This window comes from Lepus europaeus, chromosome 8 (assembly GCF_033115175.1).
Source record: "Lepus europaeus isolate LE1 chromosome 8, mLepTim1.pri, whole genome shotgun sequence".
NCBI classification, from domain to species: Eukaryota; Metazoa; Chordata; class Mammalia; order Lagomorpha; family Leporidae; genus Lepus; species Lepus europaeus.
In genome coordinates, this window is record NC_084834.1 from 104188254 (window position 1) to 104211638 (window position 23385).

Below are 23385 nucleotides of genomic sequence, written 5' to 3' on the forward strand. Positions count from 1 at the left end.
CCCCCTCCAAATCTTGTACTGCATCTACTCAACAGACCTTCATCACTGCTTCTCCATAGCTTGCCATGTCCCTAATCTCTTTCTATAATGCTTTTCTTCCTGGATTGCCATCCTAAACTCTTAAATTTCTTCTGGGATCACTTTTATTCCCAACTCAACTAATCATCTTTAAAAGCATCGCTAACTCCTTTGCCCAGTAGTAAGGTATGCCTCACCCCTGCTGCAGTTTTTATCCTTTTATTTAGAATCATCCTAATGATAGATATTGTTTTGAATTCTTATAATCCATAACTCATAATTAATGTTTCTTATCTTTAATTAGCCCATAGAGAAATATAAGTCCTCTCCTAAAGTGCAATAAGAAAGAACACATTGAATTTTCACAGAATCTACAAAATCTTCAGAATGGCAACACATCTTTGGAAAATAACAATTCCAGACCACTATATTAGTTTTTCATTTTTTATTAATTGCAGCACAGAGAAAAGAGGCCAAATGTTTGAAGGAATTTGTATGCCTTAGATAGGCTGTTGGTTTTATACCAAAAGAAAAGAAAAACAGATGAATAGGCTCTGGGTCTTCATTTCTCTTCTCTTATTCTCAGGGTGGGCTGAAAAACAAAATGACAAATTCAATTGCTATTTGTGAAATAGCAGGCATTTTTGGAATCTACTAATACAAATGCTGAGGTACTTAGATTTTCTTTCTGCAATTTCCAACAGTGAAAACAATTTAAACCTGTCCTAGACTACAGCAGTCAAATTCTCCTGTTGAGTAAAGGGGGAGGACACAGTAAGTGTTGAAAAATGCTCTCTTTATCAATGATGTCATCATATTCCTCCAGCTTCAGGGTCAGAGGCTTTTCATCCTCACTTCTCAGTCATTTTCTTAACACCTACTTCTTACCTAAGTTATTACCAACAAAAGCATCTTCCCACGGTTAGAACTCTAGGGCTCTAGGTAGAAAATGTTTCCATTTTGGACTAAAATAAGTCACATTTTTAAGTTACCAATTTGTGTTGATACAAAATTATTTCCTTGGCTGAACACCCAATAAGTAGTTATTATTATGTGAGCAAAGAGTGATAACAATAGACTATACATGGTGGGCAGTCTGGAAAACATGAAAATAATTGATGCTAAGAAAATAGTTGGACAACTTGTTTTTAACAACATCTTGCTTCATTATTTTTCTATTTTTTAATCACTTCCAAAGCAAAATGAGTAGAACACATTTGTATTCAAACATCTCTGTTTTAAAGTGGGTTCTTTTGTCATAAGAAGAGAAGTCCTGTTACAGTCCAGCATCTTGACATTGCAAATTTAGTCACAGGTTACACACTGTAAAGTGGAAGTTTACATGAGGTAGATATATCATGTCACCCAATGAAATGAATTTACTGAACTACTAGGTTAAACCATATGAAATTATTGGTAATCAACTGTTTTTAGTGCATAAAGATGTTCTTTCCTATGGTTTAGCTTAATGCTTAGTGTATCTTCCTGCTAACATGGATGACTTTAAAGAGGCCAGTGGTGACCTCTTACTCTGCTTTGAAATTTTGAATTTTTGGCTTCACCTGTCACTCCTAGCTGGATGTCCCTTGGGTAAATTACTTAACCCATGCCTTGACTTGGACTTTCATTATCTTACCTACAAAATGGGAATAATAATGGTACCACAGTCAACCACTATTTGGGGAGTTAAATAAATTAATATATAAATAGCTAAGAATAGTGGTTGATCCTGGTCTGCAGGTTTCTTGGAAAACGACCAATCTTGCAATTTTAATAATAACTATTATAATTACTGTTTCAAAAAAGCAAAAGTATAGTTACCTGAAATTATTGCGGCTGTGATGTTTTTTAGCCTAAGGTAGCTTTACTTGATTCAACAAGTTTTGGACCCTGAATATAAAGAAATGACAAATATTAAGAAAATATAAGCATTATTATTAGAATAAAAAGTTAGTGGTTATATAGCCATTGTTGATTACAAAGTTTCACATACATCAGATCCTTTAATTCCAATTTACCACCAGAAACCCTGGAAGGAAATTCACTGGCATCCACTGCCACCAAAAGAATAAAGAAATTACTACTATGCCATTGAAGGGAATATTAAATGAATCAGACATTTAAATGTAAATTTCTCCACTAACCTATAAAATTATAAAAATTAATCAAATCATAGATCAACACTTTTCAAGAAAATGTTTAAATAAATTAATGTTTTATTCTCATGAGCAAAAGACTTCATGCCTTATAAATACTCCTATGTTCATAAACATCATAAATCTGGAAATTAAATAGGCATTATAAACAATATGCCACAAGGCAGTTAAAGATAAAAACCAAGAACTGTGTAAGTCATTCTATAAGACAACTAATTGTGTGTAGAATAAGATGCCTGTCCCACAAGCCCTTCAATATATAAATCCCTAACCCCTTACCTGCCCAAACACACAAAAATAAAACTCAAACATATTAAAACGAAGGCAACTCCAGTACCTCCACAGCAAAGCAGGCCTCCTTGTCATCAGCACCGCAGCACTTTTCTAATAAAGCGGTGAACTCTCCTACAACAGTTTTCAGTTGATCACCTGTTGCGTGAGGCTTGTGTTTCACCAACTCAACAAGTGCCCTGCATTTAAATGGAAAAAGAAAACGAAACAGCAGGAAAATTGTTATTTACCTCAAGAAGTCTTGTGATGGTTAAACTAGTAGAGCCACCATTTAAGATTACAAACACTGAAGCCAGGCAACTCTGGGTTTGAGGTCAGGCACATTCACTACAAGCTTCAATATTCTCCCCACCACCACCCACCCATCCCACCTCCAAATAATTCAGATAACAAAACCCACTTTCCTATGGCTGGCTGACAAATCAAATGAGATAATCAGTGTAAACAGCTCAACACTTTGCATATTTTCAACAAATCTCTTTGCAGTAAATTTCTAGAAAGGATTATGTATTGTATTTATATATTCTTCAGATTTTAAAGGTTAGTCCAGACTTAATTTTATAACTATTTCAAAGCTTAAAATGGTCTTTAAAATTTTAATTATTCCACACTTCACTTTAAAACTTTGATCTTTTAAATTTGCATAATTCAGTATTAATGTTGGGGGGGTACTATAGGAAATAAGATTATTCAAACTTATGGAAGCCAGTGGATCTCTTCCATTGACAATGCCAGAAAGAGCTATGTAGCATGATAGGCTTGACAATATTACTGTTAAGTAGGGACCATGGTTGTAGCCCACCAGAAATGATAGAAACTTAGCAACTTTCTGTGTTAAATTTCATGCAAGTCAACTCCTTTATAACAGCAGTAGGGAGTCAGGTCTCATAATTCACATTTTTGAGGTGTTTTTTTTCCAAGCCACATTGCAAAAATCACATCTTACCATTTGCCTCATCTCTAGGGTTACCATAGTACAAACTTTTCTAGAAAAGCATTCATGCCTAGAAATAAATTTAGCTATGATTTCTAGTAACTATGTGCCAACATGCACAAATCCATTAATTAATTGTCCAGTTTTTTCTACTTGATCTGGACTAAGATGTAGTTTTACTGTGTCTTTTATCCATCATAGTACTCTGAAGAATTTGTAGCCAAGATTATAATATAGTCATTTTTCAAAGAAAAAAAAAGCCATTCATTTTGTTCTAGACATTTGTGTCAAGTTAATAAGGCTAATAATTTTCTCTAGAGAATATAACCACTACTTAATCAAAGGTTGCTCATTTCAGTTTATATTTCCCACTATCAAGACCACAAACACAAGCAATAATGAAATACTGCTCACGTTTGTTTCTTGATTTTCCTCTCCGTTTCTGGAAGAGTGCATATGTCCGCATGGAAGGTGAATGTTTCAGCATTAAATTCTTTGGGGACGTATGTTTCATCAGGGGTCAGGGCACTAAAGCATGGTCGTCTGTCGACCAATGACTCTGAGCAGCATTTGGTGACTCTCTCACTCACTGGTGTCTTCTCATGCAACACGCACAACCGGTTCAGGACCACGGACAGCTAAAAAACAGGCAGGAGAGTAGAACTTGAAAGGAAGCAAAGTTCAAAGTTTTCCAAGAACATCTACTTTCCAGTACACAAAATAAGCAATGCATCTTATTTAGCAATGTTGAATGCAAGGCTGCTTGAGGTGGTGGCTTGCTTATCCTTGGAATTACCACTAGGTACTTCTTAGTCGTCTCTCTTTTAATAAGTTAGATCTGCATTTTAAGAATAAATCACTTGAAAAAAAAGAATAAATCACTTGAGAAAATAAACAACAAAAATAACTTGAGGTTGTATGTCTCGAAATATGTGTTGGAGAGGGGAGAAAGTAATCCTAAGCTAACACATTAAAAGGAGACCTCAGAGACAAAAAATTTAGAAAATGCCAGAATAGAATACTGAAAACTCATGAATTACTTTAGAAAAAGGTTATCATCTTTGAGATCTCACTTAAAATCCTCACTTTTTTGTAGTCAGACTATTATAGGTAACCAAATTCTGGCTGCCACTACCACAATCATATGCATATTTTAGTCTACTCCTGCTTCTGAAAGTTGTCATTGTCAATATCTAAAGACCAAATTCATAATTGTTAGCTTTGTTACATTTTAAAAGACTCACATAATCTTCAACACAAGGCAGTCTTTCTGCTTCAGGGTGCTTACAGCACTTGCTGCCCACTTTTCCTAGGTTTCTTGATATTTCCACAAGAGTTGGAGTTGACACTTCAGGTACTTTCTTGGTATAACGAACTATGAGCCTGTACAAAAACAGTCCAAGTGTTTTCAGCCAAGCAAGAAGCTATCTTTTTCTAACAGAGTAAAGAAATCAGTGAACACTAGCCAAAATCAACTAAGATGTTCTTATTTTCATCATATTATCTTTATCATCAGGGATGTGGGGGTAAAGTAGGAGGAAGATTTTTTCCTGAGCGACAAGTTAAATCTGGATTTGAATCCTAAGTAATACTATAAAATCTTAGGATGGTGACTTACCCTAGGAGGGTTCATGACATTGATAAAATTATTATTGCTTCATTCTTTCATAAAATATATTGAGAGCTTAATATAATTATTTAGCAGCACTGAGCTAAATTTTAAAGATGCTTGTGAAAAAATGATAGCAATTATACTGAACTACATAGGGAGGGTACAGAGATTAAAAGAAACAAAGTATGCAGTTAACCTGATATGGCATTTAGTATTTAATAATCATTTATTGAGAATGTCGATCAACATTGAAAGTCAATATCTGACAGTAATATACTTAAAGGAAGAGACTATGTCTTGTTCACTGTTATCCCTAACATCCATAGTTAGAAGAGTAAGTATATGAGTTGCACAATAAACATGTACTGGTTGATGGGTTTCTTCCTGTCTTTACCTCCATAGCTAAGACTCTATTGAATTGGAACATCAGTCAAGCAGGCCATTCTGTCTATTTCCTCTAGGGAGGGAAATTCTATGGGAAAATAAGGTTGCAACCATTAAAGCCTGGCTATATCTCCTCCAAATCCAATCTTTCCTGAAATACTAACATATGTATCTAAATTCATATTATGATATTTTTGTGTTCAGTTTATATATTACTTCACGAGCTACTACAATTCAAGGCCTACACTTTCCTTCTCTATAAAGTATTACTTTGTTTTATCTGCTCATAAGCTATCCTTTAACCTTCAAGTAGCAACCTCAGTTCCAACATACCAATCCTCCCAATCTATATATATCCAGTCTCAAGAAATCAATGTTTTTAGAACATTTACAAACATAGATCCCTACATCCAAGCAACTATTTCACATCACATCCTCAGTACTTCTTGATAAACAGTGATTGCAAATATAAGCACCATTTCATTATTAAAAGTTCCATACTAAGTGGCCTATATATTGTGTTAGATCATTATAAACCAATTAAATAAAAAAGTCACCCAATAAACAAATATACTTACGCATTTTGGAAGTTGTAGTCACCAAGCTGCTCATAAAGTTCACAGTTTTGTTTTACTAAATTCTTGGGTTCATCCACAAGAGGCTGAAATTCATCAAGCTGAAACATAAAAGAATTATGTTTATGGTATTCTGCTTGAGGAGCAGATTCAGTCACCCTACTATTCACACAAGATCTGTCCTCCTCCTACCTTTCTCTGAAGGGAGGAGAGAACTTCCACTTTGACTGTGACCCTAGCGGAATAAGATCAAAGTCAGCGAACTCTAAAGGCTTCCATAGCCCTGGCAACTCATGACTAGAGCCTAGGGAGATTACTGACGCCATGAACAGGAGTGTCAAATTGTTAAGTCAGCAACAGGAGTCACTGTGTACTTACATCCCATGTGGGATCTGTCCTTAATGTGTTGTCTAATGTGCAGTGATGCTATAACTAGTATTGAAACAGTATTTTTACACTTTGTGTTTCTGCGTGGGTACAAACTGATGAGATCTTTACTAATTATATACTGAATCGATCTCCTGTATATAAAGACAATTGGAAATGAAAAAAAAAAAACTGGTGTTAAATTGGAAATGGCATAGAAAATTAATTAATTTTTAAAAAAATATTATGTAGGATCTCTGCCTTTAATGTGCTGTACACTCTTATTTAATGCTATAACTAGTACTCCAACAGTATTTTTTTTTCACTTTGTGTTGCTATATGGGGGCAAACTGTTGAAATCATTACCTAATTTATACTAAACTGATTTTCTGTATATAAAGAGAATTGAAAATGAATCATGATGTGATTGGAAGGGGAGAGGGAGCGGGAAAGGGGAGGGTTGTGGGTGGGAGGGAAGTTTTGGGAGGGGGAAGCCATTGTAACCCATGAGCTGTACTTTGGAAATTTATATTCATTAAATAAAAGTTAAAAAAAAAAGAATATTTTCAACAACAACAACAAAAAAAAGATCTGTCCTCCTATTTACCAAAGACTTGTAACTAGATCTTCAACGCCACATGTAGCACGTGACATTCAAACTCTATTTTATTTAGCAATCCATGGTATTTGATAAATCATCAAATCAAGTTAATTTTCTTTACATCTAAAATGAAGCTTTAACTGACATTTAAATTTATCTTATTTTGGCCTTAGGAGAAAACAAAATCATGGTCAAGACTTTTTAAAGGTAGGGATTGCTCTCTTCAACTTTTTCTTTCCCAGACTTTTCTAGAAAATGGTTTTGTTTAAGCATTCTATTTCAGGTTATTTTTCCTATAAATGCTGAAGAGCACAAATTTGAACTCATCTCAAGAAAATATCTAAATTGTGTTATATATCACTTCATATTCTTGCATTATTTCTCTTTGTCCTTATTGGAATCATCAGTCAGAGAGTTACATTTCTTTCCTGCAGGAAACCCACCACTTTGGCATAGCATGCGTGAGGGTCATCAGTGGCACAGCACTTTTTCAGGGTGGCTTCATAGGCCTTGCCAAGTCTCAGCAGCAGAACGACAGAGTAATCAGGGTGCCTTCTTGCATACTCATACAAAAACCTATTAAGATAGAAACAGGTTTAGGTGGACAAATGAGCAAGAAAAATCACATAAATAAGCTCAAGAACAACATACATTCCAAAAGTCTGAATTTGATGAAACTCTATGCAGTAAAGCTTAATGAATAAAGACTTGGGGTCCAGAGTTAAAGTTACCTGTGTTGAATTCCTCACTCTGCCACCTATTTCACTCTATCACCGTGGGCATCTTCTTAAAACTATCAATCTTAGTTTCCTCTTCTGTACAAAGGGATTAGTGATACTATCTATTTGTTCAGGTGGATTGTGAGAAACCCATGACTCAATCTATGCAAAACACAGTTTGTCCCATATTAAATGTTTAATGAATGATTGTTTTACTTTCATGTATCACTAGTTTGATTTGGACTACATCACAAAAGGATTCTGATAGACAACAGGTACATAGATAAATGAAAGATGAATATATTTTTTAATTTCTCTTTTTCCTCTCTGGATAAGTGAAATTTTATAGGGTATATAACTTCATGGAATATTATTCAGAACAGAGCAAAGTATCATAATCCAACAACAGTAGCACATATTTTTAAAAGTTCATGTTAAATGTATATATAAAAACTATGCATGGATTTTAAAAGTTTTGCTCCAAAATAAACATATATTTTAATTCCACTTTCCATGAACTTTTTGAAGTATGAATATATATATTTGGTTCTTTAGTGGATATTACATTGTAAACTTATAAAATTTATGTCTTTTCAACCAAATATAAACTATGTGGTATCAGAATCCACATTTCTTTCTATACTTCTTGGCTTTCATCATGTAAACAGGTATAGATAGATGGTCAGATCTTGGAAAATATGTATTAACACATACAAATATATATGAATGATGTTCAAGAAATATCCTTTGAGGGCTGGCGTCATGGCACAACAGGGTAAACCAGCATCCCATACAAACATCTGGCTGCTCCCCTCCCAACCCAGCTCCCTGCTAATGTGCCTGGGAAAGCAGGAGAAGATGACCCAAGTAACTGAGCCTCTGCCACTCAAGTGGAAGACCCAGATGAAATTCCAGGTCCCAATTTCAGCCTGGCCTTACCCCAGTGGTTGTGGCCATTTGGGGAGTGAACAAGAGGTGGAAGATCTCTCTCTCTCCCTCTCTTGATATCCCCCCTCTCTCTGCAACTTTGTCTTTCAAATAAATAAAATAAGTCTTTTTTAAAAAGAAATATCCTTTGAACTAATAAATAATATGCACCTATTGATATCATTTATATATTTCCATAAATATTCCTAAGGAGTAAGGAACTTTGACTTTTGCCACGAGCATGTATTATACTTTATGACAATTTTTACACTAATTAACTGTTTCAAATGTAAAGGGTGGGGTAGAGAAGGATTAAGAAGCATTCTGGGCAATACAGATATTACTGCAACTCTAAATAAGAGTCTCACATTCCTAATAAAAGCTGTGAAAGGATAATTCCTTATCTACTTACTTGCCCAAGAAGAGATCTTTTGCCTCTTGATAATTTTTGCAAACGTCCTTATCCTCAACAAATTCCTCAGCTAATGCTGGCAAGTCAGCTGGTATCTCATCATTATGCAAATCATAAATGCAGTGGGCTTTTTCCAATAGTGGCTTATCACAGCATTCCTTCAGATGACTGGAGATTGTTTCCTGATGTTCACATATGTACTTGGCAAGGTCCGCCTACAATCAAGTTGATGGAAACTACTCAACATAAATTGACATGGCTACACTTGTACACTTTCTCCCCAGCTACCTACTATGTGGCAGAACACACTGTATTCCAAGACAATACACATATCAATGAACATCAAAGAACATATTCTCAATTGTATTCTAAGCCTACAGCCTCAAATATCCCTACTGATTAAAAAAGGTTGGCCAATAACAGCTTATTATTTATTTGGTAATCAGTTGACTGCTGTTATGTATTAATTTTATATTTCTACTCTTAAGGGATTTAAATTGTTCTCATTAAAACTCAATGTTATTTTTCCAAATATTCCTCACAAATTAAGTATAGTCCTTTTTAAGCCAAATACCTAAGTATGAGAGATTCTTAGAGAATAAATCAATTGCACAAGTCTTTGGCCTTCCTTATAACTATGACGCACCTGCCTTAAATGTTGAAGGGAGGAGCAGGCATGGTAGTCCAGCACATTAAGCTGCTGCTTTCAATACCCGCATCCCAAACTGGAGGCTGGTTCAGGCCAGCTACACTGAACTTCCCATCTAGCTTCTTGCTAATGTGTCTGGGAGGCAGCAGATGATGTTCCCAGTATTGGGTCTATGCCATCCATATGGGAGACCCAAACAGAGTTCTCAACTCCTGGTCTCAACTGATGCTACCCCAGTGGTTGTTGCAGGCATTTGGGGAATGAACCAGCAAATGGAAGACTCCGTCTCTGACATTGTGCCCTTCAAATCAATACATAAATCTTATTTTTAAAATTGTTTTAGGATGTCTCATAATAGATTAGAATTCTGGTATTTGGTTGTATTTTAATTCTTAAAGAAAGGGTGAAAATATTACAAGTTTGAAAAAAAAACAGCATGTCAAATATTCGTATGTTTAATACAGAGAATGAGTGAAAGGGGGCGAAATACAACAGAGTATTCAGAAAGTTCATGAAATATATGCATTATGACAAAACTGGGGCTGGCGCTGTGGCACAGCGGGTTAAAGCCCTGGCCTGAAGTGCTGGCATCCCATATGGGCTCCGGTTCTAGTCCCGGATTCTCCTCTTCCAATCTAGCTCTCTGCTATTGCCTGGGAAAGCAGTAGAAAATGGCCCAAGTCCTTGGGCCCCTGCACCCATGTGGGAGACCCAGAAGAAGCTCCTGGCTCCTGGCTTCAGATCAGCACAGCTCCAGCCGATGTGGCCATTTGGGGAGTGAACCAGCGGATGGAAGACCTCTCTCTCTCTCTGTGTCTCTACCTCTCTCTGTAACTCTTTCAAATAAATAAAATAAATCTTAAAAAAAAAAGAAAAAACTATGTGTGGGCTTCAAAATATGTGCACACCAAAATAAACTTCCTTTTTCATTTTTTTCCCACAAACATGTTGAAAGAACCCTAATGTGTCATTTCCAAAGGTCTTTTCAGGTACTGACCCTTGTACAACCCCACCCACCTCCTTAAAGATCTTCATCTGTTACTGTCCTCCTTCAGGTTAAGCCCATGCTCTCACAGTGTAACTGAAAGGGGTTACAAATCAGTGAATGAGTTCATCTGGTTATTTAGTAATAACCAGGTTAAAGCAAGGGAAACGTGGAGATGGAGTAGATGAGAGCAAAGAAGGTAACCTCAGGCTGCACTCAGCTGCCACCAATGACTCAACATATCTATTGTGAGACACTATGCACCGATTTCAAAATTTCCATGAACTCATAAAAGTCCCCTCACGTTCATCCTACCCACTTGAGCAGGTAAGGCTCTTTACCCTGTCATCTGCACATTCAAGCAGGTCACCGTGGCAGCATTCCTTGTGGACTTTGGTGAGATCTGTCACTATCTTGGAAACTTCTGTGAAGTCAGCCTTGGGAAATCTTTGGCTCAGACGAGCTAGTGCCCTAAAAAGAAAATTTTCCCATCCAAATATTATTATCATGCAATATTTTACGTGTAAGCACAAAGGGGAATACCACTTATAACAAGGAAATTCAACACAAACTGACATATAGAAATTATTTTTAAAAATCATTAGTTCTTATTTAAATGCTAGCTCTGAATCAGAGTTATTATTTTAGGGCAGAATTATCCATCAAAAGAGTATACATGGTGGAGAAAGAAATCTAATAATTCATAAAAGCTGAAATCAAAGAGGAGTTCTAAAGGGATCAGCAGGCTGAGAAACATCACATTTGGAACCAAATCTGACTTCCAGATCTGACTTTATCAGTTCTTAGCAGTGTGACCCAAGGCAAGCTCCTTCCCCTGCCTGAACTTGAGCCTCTACAGTGTCATAACAGAATGCTAAATCAAAGGACTGTTCTGAGGAGTAAAGTAGATGGTACATAGGAAAGCATTCTGGAATCTGAGAAGTACCACACACTCACATTATCTTCTTCTACTCAATTAAAACACATTTTCCTCACTTCTAAAGGTTTCTGAGAAAAGAAATTTCATAACTTGCACAGCATTAGAGAGTTTTCATTATGCACTCTTATATCAAGAAATTGGCCCAGCACAGTTGTTAAGTTCTGTGATGAGATGGACTAGAATAGTGTTCTCACTCCCTACTGACTCATTTCAGAATCATCTAAATCTAATAAGGAAGATTTCCTCCCCAGAATCAATGACGGCCTGTTTTACTGTGTATTGTTTCATGTTGGAGTTGATTTGGTTTATTTTGGCAGTGTAGACGATAAGACTAAAGGGCCTGACTGGTTTGGTTGACAGTTTTCAAAGAGTAGGTGTAATGCCTGTTATCTTCATTTTATCTCCTGTTCTTACAGATTTGTTGCTGATCAGCAAATGAAGGAGTTGGAGTATTTTTCTTAACTCAGACATTGAAGGATGCTCCTATAATCAGCTATTAATACTAGCATAAAAACAGAGGCCCATTCAAAAAATGTGACATAAAGAGCAAAGTTGAAGCTCTGAGAAAATGAGAAGTAATATTGACTTAATTGATAATTGGATTTAATTATTGGGACAAAATAGGACCAGGAGACACTTTTGGGTCATTGAAAGGTAAAATAATATGAAATAATGGACCATTACAATAAGGTCCCAAATCTTTAAAAGTGAATGGGATTTACCTATTTTTCCTTTCTTTTAGGTCAAAAAATATAATAGATAATGTCCTCTAAATTCTTTGACTCCATAGAAGAAATAAGATGAACCATAATGTTAACTTGTCATTGGTATTCTGATTTTCACCTCTATTAAATTTCCACATTTTACACAACTGAAAATGTATTGGAAAGCACTGTGTAAAATGTCATGTTTCACAATTTTTTCAACTTAACCATCATCATTTACTTTGCTGCAAAGATATAAACAATGTTTAAAAAAATATTTACCATGCTTTGTAAGCTCTCTCTCCAAATTTTTGAATGCTAGCACACCTGAGTCTCTCATGGGCAGCTGAAGCCAGGGCATTTTCCTTCAAAGTATCAAGCTACAGAAAAGAATATTTAAAAAAAATTAGAAACAAATTCTACATGAAACACCTAAATTCAAATCAGACTGCTCCAAATTAAATTTTAAAGAGATAAATAACACCTACATTCCCAAGTACTCCTTTTGGTAAATTATCATTTAGCTATGTAGAAAGAGACAAAATTAATCTGGCCATGGTGGAAGCCTCTAGGTGATCCAAGGCAGTCTCAAGCCCTCCCAGGAACGGGGCATTGAAAGGAGATGAGGGAGAAAAGAGGACACCAATACCCCTCAGGAAATGTAAGTTGGTTGGATTCTTCATTTTAGATCCTCTTCCACCCCTTCTCATATGAATAAATTTCCCCAGAAAAGAGAATGAACTACATAATAAATTTTTACAGAATAAGTGAATGAACTTGGACTTCTAGATGTAGCAAAATCCTCTACTTCAAATTCTCTCCCCCAGTAAAAAGTTTCATGAAAAGATAAACTAAAGCTGTGGCCCCTTGTTGTGCCAGCTGACAAATAAGGATCTCTGTACCTCACTCTACAGATGACCTCCCCTTAGTTAAGAGCAGTAGGATGTTTAGACACGCTCACAGTGACGCCCTGGTCGGACCAGCACTGGCAAATCGCAGAAGGAATGAGATCAGAGGCATTTCTGAGAATGGCAGACCTTTGGGGGATACAGCAGTGAGGCAGACTGTTTTGACCACATAGGGCATTTTATACCAGAGACTTAGCTTCCCTGACTAACCAGCCAATAAGGTGGACAGGATCTGAGCTCGCACTGTGAACTGGTTCTTTTATTATTTGGTGGAATACCTTAGGTGTGAGGCAGGCCCCTTTATCAGCAGCTTCGCAACATTCTGTTAGAATGGCTTTGTACTTCTTAGCATAGTAAAGGAGTTCAGGGGCATAAAAGTAAGGATGTCTTCTGGCAACTTCATATAAATAGCTACAATTTAAAAAAGAAAAGAGGTGAGTAGTTTTTATTTTTTTGAATTTATTTGACAGGTAGAGTTATAGATAGTGAGAGAGAGAGAGAGAGAGAGAGAGAAAGGTCTTCCGTTGATTCACCCCCCAAATGACTGCCTCGGCCAGCACTGCGCTGATCCGAAGCCAGGAGCCAGGTGCTTCCTCCTGGTCTCCCATGCGGGTGCAGGGCCCAAGCACTTGGGCCATCCTCCACTGCCTTCCCGGGCCACAGCAGAGAGCTGGCCTGGAAGAGGAGCAACTGGGACTAGAACCCAGCGCCCATATGGGATGCCGGCGCCGCAGCTGGAGGATTAACCAAGTGAGCCACAACGCTGGCCAGTGAGTAGTTTTCTATAGCAAAAATCTCCCCAAAAAATATTTATCAAGTAGCCCAATTTGCACCTGAGAGCCGTTTTGTCATTCTTTGAGTGAAAGGACAGATTAAATTTATATATGGGAAGTGCAGATATATATGCATATCCGGTTAAATTTTGGTGATATAATGTTGCTGACTAAAATCAAATTAATTATGGGATTAATTTATATATATATATATACATGTATCCTCATAATATCTCAATCTCAAATGTTTTCATATAGATCATATCCTGTTTCAAGAACAAACTTTTTTGAGAGACAGAGAGAGCTCCAACCCATTGATTCACTCCCCAGATGCATGCAACAACCAGAGCACAGCCAGGAGCCAAGAAAGCAATCCATATCTTCCATGCTGATGACAGGAATGCAATCATTTGAAACATCACCCTACCTCCTTGGGTCTGCATTTTACAGGAAGATGGAGCTAGGAGCCAGAACTGGAAATCGAACCCAAGTACTCTGATATAGGATGTGAGCATCTTAGCCACTTGGCTAAACATCTATTCCCAAGATCAACAGAACTTTGAACATACTTTTGTAGTGTAGGATTACTTGGTGTCAAATATTACTTCTTTAAGAATGGTCATATAGGGGTCGGTGCTGTGGCACAGCGGGTTAAAGCCCTGGCCTGAAGAGCTGGTATCCCATATGGGCATCGGTTCTAGTACCAACTGCTCCTTTTCCAATCCAGCTCTCTGCTATGGCCTAGGAAAGCAGTAGAAGATGGCCCAAGTCCTTGGGCCCCTGCACCCATCCCATGTGGGAGACCCGGAAGAAGCTCCTGGCTCCTGGATTCTGATTGGTGCAGCTCCGGCCGTTGGCGGCCATTTGGGGAGTGAACCAGCAGATGGAAGACCTCTCTCTCTCTGTCTCTACCTCTCTCTGTAACTCGGTCTTCCAAATAAATAAAATAAATCTTTTTTTGGAAAAGAATGATCATAAGATGAGGCTGCAAGGGATAGCAGGTAAAACCACCCCTTGCTACACCAGCATCCCATATGGGTGCCTTTTCGAATTCCAGCTGCTCCACTTCTTATCCAACTCCCTGCTAATGCACCTGGAAAAGCAGCAGAAGATGGCTCAAGTACTTGGGCCCCTGATCCACGTGGAAGATATGAAAGAAAGCTCCTGGCCACTGGCTTCAGAATGGCCCAGCTCTGGCCATTGTGGACATTTGGGGAGTGACCCAGTGGATGGAAGATCTCCCTCTGTCTCTCCCTCTCTGTCTGTAACTCTGCCTTTCAAATAAATAAATAAATTTTTTTAAAAAGTGGTCATAAGAACAAAACTTCCAAGTCTAAAGGCAGAAAATATATTGGTTGTGGACATGTTATAATGAGTGTTGATCCATACATTTATTCCATAATTTTAAATTTTGAAAAATGTGAATATCTAATTACTTACTGTGCAAAGAATGCCTTTTCATCATCATGAAAGGCTTTGCACAAAACGTCAGCTTCTGGTCTCACAAACGGTGGCAACTCGGGTTTATCATCCTTGTGGTGCAGGAAGCATTCGTTTCGCTCAGGTTCTTTTTTCTCGCAGCAGTCAGCCACGTCACCATAGGTGTCACGAAGCTTTGGCAATGCACAGATTTTGTCTCCAAAAATATCATGCTAAATGGAAAAGATAGGGCACAAAGTTGATAGGAAGCACTTTATTCTCTTTATAGGCAATGACAGTATAAGAAATGTAATATACTGATAGAGCTTTGTAGAGAACCATATAAAAATGCACTCCCCTTCCAGCATTTCCCTCCATTTGACCATATCTGTGTAATTTTCATAAGAATTAACTGCCACCCCATTACTTATGGAGGATAAGACAGAAGGGCAAAAAAATGTTTTGAAAAGTGTTTCACTACTCCACTTCCCACCTGATATAGAAGACCAGGAAAGCAATCACTGTTACCAAAAATCAAGAAAAAATATCATTCTATGTAGCAAGTGATTTCACATCGGAGAGCAAAGTGTTCAGAGAGCTTCTCATTTGATGTACTCTTTTTTAAGAGGTCTGACTTTCTGGTAAATATCATTTAAAACAGAGAAGCAACATGATCTACTACACATTAAGTTATTGCATTAAAAATCTAGGTTTTTTTAATTCTAGAAATATTTAATTCATTAAATGAATCCCTTCCTTCTCCCATTCATTTTTATTTTGAAAGTCCTTGTCATTCCAGGGAAAATATACTCTAAATTCTTCTCTACGCAAAATTAAATTAATTCTTCAAAAAAGTATATTTTTAAAATTTTGTATTTTTAAAACTGCAATATTGTTACAGTTTAATTATTCTCCCAAAGGGAGAAGAACACTAAAAGAAATCAGAAGAAAGTCTCTAGTGTAAATGACAAATGTCCCTAAGAGGCATGTACAGACTGAGTTGTGAAACATAATCTGTCCTTGTTTTAAGACTTATCTGGAAATGCCAAAAGCTCAAAGTTCTTCAGAATGACTGAGTACCTTGATTTTTCAAAACATGTAAAACTACAGATATCCCTAAAATGAGGAATGTGTAGCTGTACTATTATTTCATTCAGTTAACAAAATTAGCACACAAATCAGTTGGAACTGAGATAAAAACCGTACTTTCATCTCAAAGAGATGCTCCTGACAGCACTATGCACAACAGTCAAGATGTGGTAATGTATACCCATTAACAGATAAGTGGATAAAGGAAATTTGATACACACACACAAACACATAATGAAATACTATTCAGCCTTAAAAAGAAGGAAATTCTGCAACAGACACCAACATGAGTGACCTTGTTGGATACCATGCTAAGTGAAATAAGCCAGCAATAGACAAATACTGAATGATTCCACTTACATATGACATCTAAAATTACCAAATTCACAAAATCAAAGAGTAGAGTGATGGTTGTTAGGGGCTGAGAGGAGGAGGAAATAGTTACTAATTAACCAGCATAAAGTTTCCATTGAGCAAGATGAGTAAACTCTGATGATCTGCTAATGTAAATTGAAGATATAGTCAACGATGCAGAATTGTGCACATTAAAAATTAGTTAAGGGGGCCGGCACTGTGGCGTAGCAGATAAAGCCGCTGTTCGCAGTGCCAGCATCCCATATGGGACCGATTCAAGTCCCAGCCACTCCACTTCTGATCCAGCTCTCTGCTATGGCCTGGGAAAGCAATAGTAGATGGCCCAAGTCCTTGGGCCCCTGCACCCATGTGGGAGACCCAGAAGAAGCTCTTGGCTCCTGGCTTCGGATCAGCACAGCTCCGGCCATTGGGACCAGCTGGGGAGTGAACCAGAAGATGGAAGACCTCTCTCTCTGCCTCTCTCTCTCTCTCTCTCTCTCTCTCTCTGTGTGTGTGTGTGTGTGTGTGTTACTCTGACTTTCAAGTAAATAAATAAATTTTTTTTAAAAATCTCAGATTACCAGTTAGACACATTAAAACTGTTGTGTGTGGTCTCAGTGAAGAAATGTCTGTTAATACTGGGCACAGTTAGAGTGTCTTCTCCCAGAAGAAGTGATGGCTTATTAGTCTATAAGATATTTAGGTGCTGCTTAACATCTGGTCATTTAACAATAATTTTTAAAACTGAAAGGAATTTTCTTCCTTTGAAATATTTGGGTACTTAAAAGAAAAGAAAAATCTTCAAGATTGAAATGTACTTACAAGTGATTTATCACAATTTGCTGCTGACTCATCAGCAACACATGCTTTTGCAAAGTCTGTCACTTCATTCACTAACTTCATATGCTCTTCATATGGGCACTTCTGGAGATACTGAGAAAAGGTAATCAGCACCCTGAAATAAAGGTCATAAGGATTTGTAGCACAAAGATTTTAATACAAAACTGGTTGCTATGCTAGAAGGCAAGTCATATACTCACATGTCCTATATTTTATACATCTTACTGTACTAATTATTGACTGTTCACATCAGGTGTTACATGAGACCTAACCAGGCACATGTGGCTTAATAGACAAAGAGGATATGTAACAGGATACTCCCAACGTTCATGAAAAATAGAATTAATTTATTTTTATGAACAAAAACTTTTGAAATTTATGGAGTTTCTTACAATATATATTTTTCATGACCTTTGTTATGACCCCTCATATGCATGGATTGCAAATTTTTTGCATCAAGATTATCTTTTACCTTTAGTTTTCCTCAAACTTTGTGAAGTACCGTCGTATTGCCACAATGCTTAAATGTATGTGTGTGCATGTTACATATCTATGCACACACACAGGGCAAGAAGGAAAACTGCATGCCAATTAGATGTAACTGGCAAAACTAGGATTCATGTAAGTCCTTTGAATTGCTTAAAATAAAAAACAAAACCCACACACCTCATTTAATCAGATTGTGGGATGAGAATGACCTTTAATAATGTAAACTATTTTCTCATTTTTTTCTTAGATTGAAAAATATATTAAAATGTTCCCAAGAAACCACAGGACTTCTTACAACGTAAGGGGAATTTTGTAACTGAGGTGCCAAAGGAACCCCATGTTACAGTCCTTTCCATGAGGCAGATTGTATGGGAGTTTCAGTGTTTCACCATCCAATATAGTAGCCATTAACCACATGTGACTACGTAAATGTAAATTTATTAAAATTAAATACAATTTAAATTTATGCTCCTCAGTTGCATTTGCCATATTTAAAGTACTCAGTAGCCATACATGACCAATGGCTACCATATTGGAAAGCATGATACAGAATGTTTCCATCAGTGCAAAAAATTCTATCGGACAGCTCTGTTCTAGTATCTGGACCCTCCAGGTCATCGCAAGCACAAAATTTGACTCCTTCATATTTTAACTCACAGGCCTTTGAAATGTTGTTCTCCCACATCATTAAACCGATGAGCAATCTCACTTTTATCTGCAAGAAGGGGAAAAAAAAGACAAAAGAGTTATATAGAGACAGGAGAAAACAATAAGTTATTATGTTTGTGTTTATGTTTCATTCCAAAATTTGAACTCTGACCTCTCCAGAAAATCTTAAGATGATGATGAGCTATTTCTTCTGCATTTAAACAGAATTATTCAATTCCCAAGAATACTGTTTTAAAAATCTTTAAGTATTTGTAGCTTTCTATTCAAACTTGGATATGATTTAAAGTTCTTGTAGTATCTAATAACAGCTATTAAGAAGACAGTCTGGGCCAGCGCCACGGCTCAGTAGGCTAATCCTCCATCTGCGGCGCTGGCACACAGGTTCTAGTCCCAGTCGGGGCGCCAGATTCTGTCCTGGTTGCTCCTCTTCCTGTCCAGCTCTCTGCTGTGGCCTGGGAGTGCAGTGGAGGATGGTTCAAGTCCTTGGGCCCTGCACCCACATGGGAGACCAGAAGAAGCACCTGGCTCCTGCCTTCAGATCAGCGCAGTGCGCTGGCCACAGTGCGCCAGCCGTAGCGGCCATTGGAGGGTGAACCAACAGAAAAGGAAGACCTTTCTCTCTGTCTCTCTCTCTCACTGTCCACTCTGCCTTCAAAAAAAAAAAAAAAAGAAGCAGAAGAAGAAGACAGTCTGGGGGGCCGGCGCTGTGGTGCAGCGGGTTAACGCCCTGGCCTGCAGTGCCGGCATCCCATATGGATGCCAGTTCGAGGCCCAGCTGCTCCACTTTCTATCCAGCTCTCTGCTGTGGCCTGGGAAAGCAGTGGAAGATGGCCCAGGTCCTTGGGCCCCTGCACCCATGTGGGAGACCAGGAAGAAGCTCCTGGCTCCTGGCTCCTGGCTCCTGGCTCCTGGCTCCTGGCTTCGGATCAGTATAGCTCCGGCCATTGTAGCCAACTAGGAAGTGAACCATCGGATAGAAGACCTCTCTCTCTTTCTCTCTCTCTTTCTCTCTCTCTCTCTCTCTCTCTCTCTCCCTCTCTCTCTGCCTCTCCTCTTTCTGTGTAACTCTTTCAAATAAATAAATAAACCTTTAAAAAAAAAGACAGTCTGAAACAAAAGTAACTAAATATGAGTTCTATTTGTAAAATTAACACCACAAACATATTTTTTTTGCTTTGTTTTATAAAGGATAACACAGTGAATAGGGTAAGAGATAGTTGGAGTTACAAATTCTATCTTCACCTCTGCTTCATGAAGTTTATGACACTGTCTCAAGTTCATTTATGCACAAAAAAATCATAGTCACTAAACAGGTCTCCCTACTTTTTTCACCTAGGATGTTTGAAATACAAAGATAATCTCATAAGGGCTCACAAATATAAAATATTTCTAACAACAAATACTAAAAGAAAACAATGCTTTAAAGATAAATGAAGAGTTTACTGAAACATCTTTTACTAGGGAAACAAGATAAAAATTAAGCAATAGAAAACCAGAATTCTTACGTGCTTCTCGACGAAACACACCCCTGGAGTAAGCAGAGCCGAAGAGGAAAAGAAGGGAAATAAAGGTTGCCCACTTCATTGTGCCAAAGGCTGTGGGTTGGTAGAAGAGAAAAGATAGGGTGAATGGAAGGAACTCAGCACTAATATACTTCTTTAACCAATAATTGTAGATTATTAACTAGACTCATCTTTGTATTTCATTGGCTCTCAACTGATTGCAAAATTCATAATATTCTTGCCAAAAAATTGTTTGACTAAATTCCTTGTACATGTTTGCTATCTGGAACTGTTTTCTGTACAAAACCTTGCCAATTCATTAAAGTTATATAAAACATCTTATCAAATTTTACATAAGAGTTTAAACGATTTGTACCTATTATTCATTGCCATGTTCTTTATCTGCAAACTCCCATTTGAACATTTTAGCTTATGGTGTTTGCAAAAATGCGAACAAACCAAGGACTTTACTTAGAAATAAGAGCTAAGAGGTAAGTCTCAAATTCTACCTGTTACTAATTCCAATTGTGTTTTTGTTGATAGATAATGAAAAATTTACACACACATTAAAGGATTTTGATGTTTTTCATTCCTTTGAAACTTTTCTGTCTGAAAAAGCTAATGATGGCTCAAATGCAAGCGAAAAGAAAGAAAGAAAGAAAGAAAGAAAGAAAGAAAGAAAGAAAGAAAGAAAGAAAGAAAGAAAAGCCCTCGCAACGATAACAACTGCATACCAGAATTTTCAAAAACCTCATGGCAATGTGTGATATGAGAAAATTATTAGGATTTAAAAATTCCTTTCTCAAAATGAACTTATCTTTCAATTCCACTTTTCCATGAAGTTCTCGACATTACCTTACATTTGGTTTTTTCATGTTTTCATTCCAACTCTGACCTACAGGTGATTCAGTCCCTGAAGTAGGATACTGAGAACCAATATGAGCATCTCATTTTCAGCTAAGGAGACCCAGTAAAGAAAATGGACCCAAATGGCAATGATGATGGTCTTTGCCACTATTCTACACAAGAGGACAGCCTGAATTCTGACTATACCTCTAGGGGTTATGGGAATCCTATGTCTTCACCAGACATCAGTCTCTCCATTTCTTTTTTTTTTTTTTTTTTTTTTGACAGGCAGAGTGGACAGTGAGAGAGAGAGAGAGAAAAAGGTCTTCCTTTTTGCCGTTGGTTCACCCTCCAATGGCCACTGCGGCCAGTGCATTGCGCTGATTCGAAGCCAGGAGCCAGGTGCTTCTCCTGGTCTCCAATGCGGGTGCAGGGCCCAAGCACTTGGGCCATCCTCCACTGCACTCCCGGGCCACAACAGAGAGCTGGCCTGGAAGAGGGGTAACCGAGATAGAATCTGGCGCCCCAACTGGGACTAGAAGCCAGTGTGCCGGCGCTGCAAGGCGGAGGATTAGCCTGTTAAACCACAGCGCTGGCCAGTCTCTCCATTTCTTCATCTTAATAAATAGAAAAATTGCATACTCTTCTGTAAAGGTACTCTAAATTCCAAAATAAGTTTAGTAGTATGTCTAAAAACAAAACAAGAAGAGATAATTTTTTATCCTTCCCCACTTTTCTCTACCCAGGGTTCTGACCTTACCTCAAATGGATGTTCTTCCTCTGCCCTTTTGCCCTGAAGATGAAGAACTACTGTTCTCGACCCCTAGGGCAACTTTCTTTGATGCTGTAGAACAACAATTGCATCAGGCCAGTTATTTCCCATAATTAAATAACTGATTCCATCCAAACGGTCAATCATGCCGCTCCACAGTAATATAGAAAAGGTGCAATGTTTCTAATGAAAACAATGTATTGTGAAGACTAATAAAGCCTCAAGAGAACCATTATCGTTCCTAGTCACGCTTATAATGAAAGAAATATACTTTCTATGATGTTATTTCATTTATTTCATCTCCAGGAATGTGTACTAATTAAATAATCCAGCACAGAAGAGGAGAAAATAGGTAACAGAGAGTTTGGGGTGGGGTTTTTTGTTTGTTTGTCTGTTTGTCTTTAATGAGCCAACAGAGTACCAGACTTGTATTTCAAGCTATGGCTTAACAGAAACCTATATTGAAAAAGAAAGAGAAAAACTATTCTAACTTCCTAAATAGAAACAAATAGTTCTTTCTAGTATAAATTATGGAAATTTTCCTTATAACTTCCTAGACAAAGTGGGCCCTATCTTTTTTTGAAGCCAGCGGCCAACCTTATCCTTTTTCTGATAGGAATCCCTGGGGAAGGGCTAAGGCAACATACAGTCTTTTTCACTGAAAATAGTTATATAATTGACTTAAAAGTCAAGCCTTTGTCACACACATACACACATGCACATACACACATGCATACACATAACTGTGCTTCTATTTTCACCTAACAAATTAGAAGAATAGTCTTTTTATTTATTCTACAATGCATTATATTACAGTCAATGGTAAACAAAGAAAACCTAAAAAATTTTAAATTTATCATGACTGAATAGGAACTTTAATTTTCATATATTTAATGAAGAACTCATAGCTTTACAATATGAAATTGATAACATCTGCACTTTCCTTACAATACCTATGAGGTGTTTTAATCCTTATTAAAATGTTTAATGTTAATGTTTAATCCTTATTAAAAGTCAGTAGATAGTAGAGAAATTAAAATATTTCATTTCTAACACTATTTGCATGCTTAACATTCACCTTAATTAATAAGAAATCCTTGAACATTTGCAAAGCAAGAATTGTAAAATTTTCCATAAAAACTTCTGGCATTAATTTACATATACAGGCTACACTAACAGGATTAAAACCACATAATTGTTAGTTATTTCTAAATATCCTGTTCTTCAATCTTTTGAATTCTATGTTTAGTCAGTCCTCAAAGAACTCTGGCATGAGATAAATGCAAATATTTAAGCTGAGTTATAAATATGGTTTATAGAATCCATCTTCTAAGTAACTAACAAATTAGCTTCAGTGATTTTAAAATGTCTTTTCATTTTTAAGGAAGAAATTTAAAATCAAGAGTCATCAAGAAAATTACTTTATTTAGAAAGAATAATAGTGTACCAAT

The 23385-nt window shown here is 37.1% G+C and overlaps 1 protein-coding gene and 1 long non-coding RNA gene across 2 annotated transcripts; one reads left to right on the top strand and one right to left on the bottom strand.

Annotated features, from left to right (window-relative positions):
• Window positions 1–448: 448 nt before the first annotated feature.
• On the bottom strand, window positions 449–20437 carry ALB (albumin). Its single transcript, XM_062198704.1, has 15 exons — window positions 20320–20437; window positions 18803–18860; window positions 17639–17771; window positions 15395–15606; window positions 13460–13592; window positions 12556–12653; window positions 10971–11100; window positions 8996–9210; window positions 7381–7513; window positions 5974–6071; window positions 4644–4782; window positions 3814–4037; window positions 2512–2644; window positions 1840–1908; window positions 449–610 (listed from the first exon to the last, which is right to left on the bottom strand). Exons 1-14 carry the CDS (start codon window positions 20396–20398, stop codon window positions 1867–1869), a joined length of 1827 nt encoding a protein of 608 aa, XP_062054688.1. The 5' UTR covers window positions 20399–20437; the 3' UTR covers window positions 449–610; window positions 1840–1866.
• Window positions 20438–20540: 103 nt separating this feature from the next.
• LOC133765112 (uncharacterized) lies at window positions 20541–22169 on the top strand. The gene is made up of 2 exons (XR_009866578.1): window positions 20541–20807; window positions 21909–22169. It is a non-coding gene; the product is annotated as an uncharacterized LOC133765112 (long non-coding RNA).
• Window positions 22170–23385: the final 1216 nt, after the last annotated feature.

Bases quoted from the DNA above. Each gene is read 5' to 3' on its own strand.
- ALB (XM_062198704.1), bottom strand. From the start codon at position 20,398: ATGAAGTGGGCAACCTTTATTTCCCTTCTTTTCCTCTTCGGCTCTGCT. The intron at 4,783-5,973 runs GTAAGTATATTT...GTTTTTGTACAG, and splicing joins GACTACAACTTCCAAAATGC to GCTCATAGTTCGTTATACCA. The intron at 4,038-4,643 runs GTGAGTCTTTTA...CCTGTTTTTTAG, and splicing joins TGCCTTGTGTTGAAGATTAT to CTGTCCGTGGTCCTGAACCG.